General features: G+C 30.1%; 1 protein-coding gene across 1 annotated transcript; it reads left to right on the top strand.

The window, feature by feature from the left end:
* Positions 1–557: 557 nt before the first annotated feature.
* Positions 558–4376, top strand: LOC114183261 (receptor like protein 22-like). The gene has a single exon (XM_028070203.1). It carries the CDS (start codon positions 725–727, stop codon positions 4160–4162), a length of 3438 nt encoding a protein of 1145 aa, XP_027926004.1. The 5' UTR covers positions 558–724; the 3' UTR covers positions 4163–4376.
* Positions 4377–9501: the final 5125 nt, after the last annotated feature.

The raw sequence follows: 9501 nt of genomic DNA, 5'->3' as shown, positions 1-9501 counted from the left end.
TTGCCAATAATTGAAGCTCCATTTTACATGCTAAGCTGCCAAGAAAGTCGTGAGACAAGAAATGTCTTGGAAAGTGAATGCAATAATGGCAACGTTGTTTTTCTTTGTTTTCTGGTTGGATAATTAATTCCATGAAAATGAGGAACAAAGAGAGAAAAGAAAAGAAAAGAAAAGTGGTACCTGAGCTGAGGAAGACGCGGTTTACTTTGACTCTAGCTTCACCCATCTTACACTCTCTCACTCAACTTTTCCTCTCACCGTTCGTTGGAACATCATCAAGCACTAATATAAGGTTTAATTCTACTTATATATTCTCTGGTTTTTGGTCATTTGTTATTTTGATGCACTATTACATTAATATATTCAAATTGACGGTTGTGTATTTTTCTCAAACATTTAATGTTACGACAATGAATTAATCAACATTACATAATAAAAATTGTGGAAAAATCAAATTAAAAACCAAAAATTGCAAATTAAAATTGTCTTAAAATTATAATTAAACCTAGTTAATATCTTATCTGGATCCAATAGTCTTGCATATACGTTGTATGACTGTGCTAACTTAGAAAGTAACATTTAAGAACACTTTTGATGACATTTCTCGCAAATCGCATTGGAAGATAATACCTGGAAAACAAAGGGTCCATTAGCTATCATTAGCCGGTTTCCTTCTTCAGCCTTTGTTTTTAGTTCATTTTTGTATCTTTCTCAGTAGACTTCGATGAGAATTTCCCATGTTCCTTTCCTTTTCATCATATTATGCTACTACTTCTGGATACATCACACTGTTTATTTCACCGTGGTTTCTGGTCAAATTGTGGAAGATCAACAACAGTCATTGCTACAATTGAAGAACAGCCTCAGATTCGAGCAAGAAAAATCTCACAAACTTGTGTTCTGGAATTCAAGCACAAATTGCTGTAAGTGGACAGGTGTAACCTGTGATCAGGAGGGACATGTTATTGGCCTTGACCTGAATGGAGAATCAATCAATGGTGGATTTGACAATTCAAGTACTCTTTTCAACCTGCAGAGTCTCCGGATACTGAATTTGTCTGTTAATAACTTTAGTTCTCAGATACCATCTGGATTCAGCAAGTTGAAGAACTTAACATATCTGAATTTGTCTCATGCTGGTTTTGTCGGGCAGATTCCAATAGATATTTCTTCCCTCGCAAGGTTGGTTACTCTTGATATCTCTTCTCTTTCCTTTCTATATAAGCAACCGCTGAAACTTGAAAGCTTAAATCTACATATGCTTGTCCAAAACTTCACCATGATTAGACAATTGTATATGGATGGTGTTAGTGTATCAGCTGAGGGAAAAGAATGGATCAATGCTTTGTTGCAGCTACCTACCCTGCAGGAGCTGAGCATGTCAAACTGCAATCTCTCAGGACCTCTTGATCCTTCCCTGACAAGACTTCAAAACTTATCAATTATTCGTCTTGATCAAAACAATTTATCATCCCCGGTGCCACAAACCTTTGCTGATTTTCCAAATTTGACAACCCTTCACCTTAGTTCCTGTGAATTGACAGGAATATTTCCAGAGAAGATCTTTCAGGTAGCAACGTTGTCTGACATAGACTTGTCATTCAACTATGATCTTAATGGATCTTTGCCTGAATTACCTCCGAATGGTTCCCTTCAGAAATTAATTGTGAGTCACACAAGGTTCTCAGGAGCATTGCCAGCTTCTATTGGTAATCTTAGGCAGTTATCCGTCTTAGATCTTTCTAATTGCAATTTTAGCGGAACACTACCCCGATCAATGTCAGGACTCAAGGAACTTACTTCTCTGCTTTTTTCGTTTAATAATTTCACTGGTCCAATTCCGTCTTTGAATATGTCCAGGAACCTCAAGCATTTAGACTTCTCACACAATTATTTCACAGGTTCAATCACTTATGTTCACTTGGAAGGCCTAAGAAAGCAGGTCCAAATTGATTTTCAGGACAACTTACTTGATGGAAACATTCCTTCTTCTATTTTTGCACTTCCATTGGTACAAAGTATTTATCTCTCCAACAACCATTTCCGCGGGCAGCTTGATGACTTTTCAAATATCTCCTCTTCCATGTTAGAGACTCTTGATTTAAGAAGTAATAATTTAGAAGGCCCCATTCCTCCATCTATTTTTAATCTCACGTCTCTTAAAGTCCTTGAACTGTCATTCAACAAGTTAAATGGCAGAATAAAGCTAGATGTGCTTCAGAAACTTTCAAATCTAACTACACTTGCTCTTTCACACAACAACTTGTCAGTAGACACAAATCTTACAAATGTAGGACTTATATCTTCCTTCCACAATATGAGCAGTTTAGGTTTGGCTTCCTGCTACCTGACAGAGTTCCCTAGTTTCTTGAAAAACCATTCCAGAATAACCACTTTAGACCTCTCAAGTAACCATATTCGAGGATCTATACCAGCATGGATCTGGCAACTTAACTCCCTTGTTCAATTAAATCTTTCTCACAATTTTCTCAGCAGTTTAGAAGGATCTGTGCAGAACACTAGTTCCCATCTGAGCGTCCTTGACCTTCATGATAACCAACTCCAAGGGAAGCTTCAAATATTCCCAGTGCATGCCACTTATTTGGACTATTCAAGTAATAATTTCAGTTTCACTATTCCTACAGATGCTGCTACTCGTCTGTCTTCCATAATTTTTCTGTCTCTATCCAAAAATAATTTATCTGGCAGTATTCCTCAATTTTTGTGCAATAGTTCACAGCTGCTGGTTCTGGATGTTTCCTATAATCATTTCAATGGGATGATTCCAGAGTGCCTAACACAGAGTGGCTCAATTGCAGTCTTAAATCTGCAACATAACAAGTTTAATGGCAGCATTCCAGATAAATTTCCAGTATCTTGTGCTCTGAGGACTCTGGATCTCAATAGTAATCTATTGAAGGGTCCAATTCCCAAATCCCTCGAAAATTGCTCATCATTAGAGGTGTTGGATCTTGGAAACAATGAGGTCGATGATGGATTTCCATACTTCTTAAATTCAATATCCACATTCCGTGTCCTGGTTTTGAGGGGAAACAAATTTCATGGTCACATTCAATGTCCTGATACTAACAGTAGTTGGCCAATGCTTCAAATTTTTGATGTGGCCTTCAACAAATTTAGTGGTTTACTTCCAGGAAAATGTTTCAAAACATGGAAGGCAATGAAGCTTGACGAATATCATGATGCCTCAAAATTAAATCACATAACATCTGCGGTCCTTACATTTGGTGGTATATATTATCAGGACTCTGTGACACTTACAATCAAAGGTTTGCAGTTGGAGTTTGTTAAAGTCCTAAATCTTATTACAGCCGTTGACTTCTCGTCCAACAATTTTAATGGAACAGTACCAGAAGAGCTTATAGATTTTACCGGACTTTATGCTCTCAATTTGTCACATAATGGTTTAACAGGCCAAATCCCTTCATTAGGGAATTTAATTTCACTTGAATCATTGGACCTGTCAAGCAACAATCTTGGAGGAGAAATTCCCTCAAGTATTGCAAATTTAAGTTTCCTCTCATACCTAGACCTTTCCCATAACTTTCTGGAAGGGAAAATCCCTGTAGGTACCCAACTTCAATCATTTGATGCATCTTCCTTTGTTGGTAATGTAGAATTGTGTGGACCTCCTTTGACTAAAATTTGCTCTGATACAAGCAATGGAAAAGAAGAAGCACCTGATGTACATAGAGATTATGCAGATAAATTTGACTGGATTTATGTATTAATTGGAGTGGGTTTTGGGGTAGGAGCAGGAATTGTTGTGGCTCCCTCATTGTTTTTGGAGAGAACGAAAAAATGGAGCAACCGTAAAATTGATAAAGCTCTCATCGTCGTTCTTCCATTGTTTGGTTGGACTTGGATTCCCATTCATGACGATGAAGATAATGATGATGAAGAAGAAGCAGAGAAAGATACTAAGGAAAATAACTCAGACATGGAAGAGGATTGTGATTACAGGGAGATGCAAAATAACTTGGTCCATCAAAGGTTTCGAGGGCGGTACTGTGCCTTCTGTTCCAAGCTTCATATCAGTAACAAGAAGGTTATTCATGATCCAAGGTGTACCTGTTTCCCATCACCTCCCATTTCAACATCAACTTATCTAGATTCATATTCTTCTCATTCACACTCATGATGAAAACATGTGCATTTGTTTCTTTTGTTTTCCCTTTATTCTTTGTTCAGATTCGATACATGTACCTACCTCTCTGGTTGTTCCCTCTATTCTTTGTTCTATTTTGTATGCACATAGAAATTGAACCAACGGGTAGCAAAATACAAAGAGAAAGCAACCATGTACCTCTCTTTTGAGGTAGTTTTGTGGGTACAAGGAAAGTCCTTGAATAATACTTTGCCAATGCACAGTTCTCTCGCTCAGGTTTTTCATCAAACACTTGATACGCGATGGAAAGCTAAAAAATTAAAGAGTTCATAAAATACGGAAAGAAAAGTATGAAAAGCTCCTATTAACCTTGTCGTCTTCTTTATCCTTAAAATACGTTCCAGAAAGTTGAGGGATTTAAATTGTTCTCAACTTTAACTTTTTTATATTGTTCGGTATATAGAACATAAATTAACTTAAAATATATAAAAATCATTCCCAATTTATAAAATAAATATGTATAAAAATATTAAAATTGATTAAAATGAATTTAATTTTAGATTTTTATCTGTTTTTTTTTGTCAACTAAACTGTTTGGTCTGGATTTGAATTAAAATTTAAAAGTTGATCAAAAGGCTTATAATATTTATGTATGATACTATAGATTTAAAATTAATTAATAATTAAGAAACAAGTATGAATAAATGTATCTTATTCACCGTATATACTTACCAAAACATTACAATAAATTTATCGTATAATTTTTAACTATAATATTATATAATTTATTTATGAATATAAAAGAAAGTTAAAATACTATAACAATAATGATATAAAAAATTGTTTTTTATTTTTATTTGACAATTATTTCGTAATATTTAATTATTTAATAATAATAAAAAGCACAAAACTAATCTGAATAAAACTATAAAATATTGATTTGGTAATATGAAAAGGTTTTATAATTTAAAAACGAAACTTTTAACTCGTGATTATGTTCTCATATTCTCGAATACTAGCTTTCCTAAAAGATCTAACGAGCCATGGATGTGGATACACTTTTCTTATTTTTCTTATTTTCCTATTATTGTGTGAATTCTTAATTGTGAAACACAATATTTCAATGTCAAAGCCAAACTATTTGTCTAGTTAGTAGTAGTAGTAGTGCAAGGCTCGCTTGAATTCGTAAGAGAAAAGTTAGAAAAAGTTAGATAGGCTAGAAACTTATGCTTTGGAGATAACTTTTTAATTTGTCCAAATTATCATTTCTCTCTTCTTTTTTCATTGCTTATTGTTTTCTCATACCAACTTCGTTAGAATCTTTGATAGTATAGTTAGGATTTCCACTAATAATTGAATTTGCTTTCATTTCATTGTTTTCGGTACCTAATAATTATCAGAAACATCATTTTAATCTATATAACAATCTAGATATTCTTTCATTAATCTCGTCCACCACACATTATGTTTTTTTTTTTTTACCTTTTTTATAATATAATTAACTCAAAGTTTAACGATGAGACCTTTCAAAATACTAAGTGAGAGCTTTGCGTTTTGAAAAACATTCTTAGAGCTTTTCTGCAAGAATCATGCAATCCAGATCATAAATTAACCAACTTACATTTAAGACCATCATTCTTTCTTTTCTTCTTAGTTTGAGTTGAAACTTGTTTAGATGATTTTGTTTGATAAATTTTTTCTTTGTTGAGTTATATTGTTCTTGATTGGAGCTATCAAAAGGGTTTTCTTGTGATAAGGTTTGACAAGAGTTTGTAAAATATCTTATAGGGTTAAAGATATTGTGATATGTGTTGTATTACTTGTTATTCTTGTAGATTACTAGTAAAAATTTGAAATTAGTGGATTAGCTTGATAGGAGTGATTAAACAATTATATATGCAACTCTTTTTATGAGGTGAACAAGTGTAATATTGGTGTTATTCTCTCTGCCTTATCTTTTACAATTCATATATGAATTAAATTCATATTGTAGGTCACAAAAGATTAAAGAATATTAAAAAATAAATATGATTTTTTTAATATATTACTTAATATTTTTTTATTTAAATTAATTTCTAGGAAATATTTTATTTTTAGAAATTATTTAATATTTTATATTAAGATTGAGGTATTGTAAATATTTTATACTTAAAATTATGTTATATTGCTCTATATATAGGGTATATCAATAAGATACAAAAAAATATTTCTTGGTATAACATATCACATATATCTTTCATATATCTTATATCTCGTATCTTCAAAAGTTCAATGGTATCAGAGTCGATGGTTTGCAGTAACTGACCGCATAATCATAACAAAAAGGGGTCACCATACATCTGAGGGAAAATATACCATATGGAAAAACAAGAAACTCACCTTGAGGGGAGAAAGTTGGGAAGTGTGAGTCAAAAATTTCACATTGGATAAAATAGACAAAGTTAAACACTATATAAGAATAAAAGACCCATAACACTATTGTCTCAAGATTTTGAGTTAAAGATGGTATCAAATGCCTTATATATATATATAAAACTAATGTCATACACACACATATATATATATATATATATATATATATATATATATATATATATATATATATATATATATATATATATATATATAAACCCAACATTTTTTGTGCGGTTAAAATTGGATTTCTTTAAATAATATTCAATAATTACTCACATCATCATCTACATACTATCATTTATGACAAATGTCATATCTCAAATTCTTCAACATATAACATTCTTAAATATTTTCATGCGATCACATTTACATATACGCAGCATAGTTAAGGCAGGGAGGGTCACGGCTCTCCAAACTTTTTCATTCTTTTAATTTTTTAATTTTTTTAAAATTATATATGTATAAAATTTGTTAATTATTTATTTTTAATTTTTTTTAAATATATATCTTTTTAAATTAGATAATAGTATATTGAAAAGTTAATAAAAATAAAATTAGGTATTTTTTATTTCTATTATAATGTATAACATTTAATGTTAATAAATTGTAAAATATAAAATCAAATATAATAAAGAAAATAAATTATTAAGATAATTTTTATTTTTTATTCTAATTGTCTTTTTAGTTTTTCACATGTTAAATTTATCTCCCACCTTTACCTAATTTCATTTTGTTGTTACGAAGAAACAAAAAAAGTTAAGAAAAAATTTATTATCTTTGTCCTCATTTTTTATTTCTTTTCCTTCCATTCTTTAAAAAGAAAAAAACTAATTTTCTCCGGTCTCACTTGGTAATGAAATACGTTTAATATTTATCACTATCTTTTTATCTCATGACCCTTTTGTATATATATTTTTTATAGACAATTTTTAATTGTGACTTGTTTATCATAATTTTTTAATAATTATGTCTCTCAATTTTTGGTTATATTATGATAAATTATTTTTTAGTCTTAAACTTGTTTTTTAAATTGGTATATTAATGAAAAATAAAAGAATAAATTCATTTTTTAAAATTAATAAAAAATGAGTGAAGATTAAAACATGATAGTATGGTTACTCATTGCATACATACGATGACAATCCGTTAGAAGGTGTAGTTTGTTTTATAGTTATAATTATACTAAAGTATTATTCATTTTCATTGAATGAGTGATAATAATGTTAAATATATAAATTTTTGTTGGAAATATTTTATTATAATTTAAAAAATAAATAATTAAAATAAAAATTCTATTGTTACTGAAGTTTTTATAGACCTTTAATTTATGGGTTAATGGTTTTTATGGCTAACGACTATATTCTTATTACTATTTACTTCTTTGTCTCCTTTTTCTACCTATAAATACCACCTAGGTGCATGGGAAAGAGACAACAACATGGACAACAAACACTAGAGTTTTCTCTGAAATGTTCTTCTTTTCTTCTCTATATTATCTTTAAGACAGTGGTGTTCATAAGGTTCGGAGATCCTTCGCTGCACTCGATCGATCTGATGGGTTGTTGTATCTTGGGAGAGAAACGCTGTGATAAGACACACATATGAGTGTGTATTTGTTTAGCCCTGTGCAGTAGGGTCGTTTTCTCTATAAGGATAGCGCTATGCGTGCCTCAACCCAAGATATTTCTACTCCTTACCTTTTATTTTATTTATTATTGTTATTATAATTATTGATCTCTGATTAATATTCATTGTTTTATATATTGTCTTAGTATTATTATTGTTTTAATAATTATTATTATTATATCACTTTATATTTTTATTATTATTAGTATTAGTTGAGTAATCATTTTCTAACAATTTTAAGTATATTATTTTGACTCTTTCAGAAATTTTGATCAAGATCCGCCACTGCATATACATAAACTTGTAAAAAAGTTGCTTGTGTGAAATATTTTCTTTTAGACAAAATCGATTCTAAAAAAGATAGTTACTTCAACATGATTTTTGCTTAAGTGACCAAGTTGCTACTTGAGCAAAAAACATCATTACTTGAGCGACCGTATCTTCACTCAAACTAAAATTATAAGGGGAAAGATACTTTCCTCTTAACCAAAACATAACCATCAAATTGTGAAAATATTATTTAGTCTAGAATAGTTATTAAATTTACAATTATTTAGTATTATAGAGTCTCTTGGAAAAATTATATTCGGTCTTACTAGTTACTTGCACAACTTAATTGTTTAAGAATTAGAAGTTTCTAAAATTGATTATGAAATTGATAATTATTTAAAGATTTTTTTTGTAATATCTATATTATTGATATCATATTATTGGTAGAAATGAAGATAAAGTTTGATGGAGTGAGGACTCCTATTGGTGGAACCAAGCATAAGAAGTATGATTGAACAATAAATAAAAGGAGAAGGATCAATCTATATTATATATATATATATATATATATATATATATATATATATATATATTGTTAATTCTTAGTATATGTATCAAAACTACATAAAAAAGTACGAAATGTAGAATAACATTTCCTAGTTTTTTTCAGTCAAAAGAGAAGTGTTAAATAATGTTTTACCGATTCTTATACTAAGTGTTAAATATTTTATTAGCTAAAAGTACCTTAATATATGTTTTAGCTAAAAGTACATTAGTGTGATTTTTGAGTAACTTTCCTTATTAGTTTTTTTTCTTTTTTCTGGTACCCCTAAATACTAAACAATATTTGCCCCTTAAACTTCTTCAACTTATTTCATGTTTTTTTCTTTAAAATTCTATGTAGTTATTGAATGCAGCAAAACCCATATAACCAAATGTACTGATTAATTACAATGTTACTAAGGGGTTCGATTTACTACTGATATAACACTTAATTTTGTTAAAAGTCTCACATCGACCAAACATAAGACAATTTTATAATATATAAATAAAATACAAAT

This window comes from Vigna unguiculata, chromosome 5, assembly GCF_004118075.2.
Source record: "Vigna unguiculata cultivar IT97K-499-35 chromosome 5, ASM411807v1, whole genome shotgun sequence".
Classification (NCBI taxonomy): domain Eukaryota; kingdom Viridiplantae; phylum Streptophyta; class Magnoliopsida; order Fabales; family Fabaceae; genus Vigna; species Vigna unguiculata.
The sequence above is the reverse complement of the archived record's forward strand: the minus strand, read 5'-3'. Positions and strand labels throughout refer to the sequence as shown.

What these genes read in the sequence shown, in the direction of transcription:
- LOC114183261 (XM_028070203.1), top strand. Translation starts at nt 725, where the DNA reads ATGAGAATTTCCCATGTTCCTTTCCTTTTCATCATATTATGCTACTAC.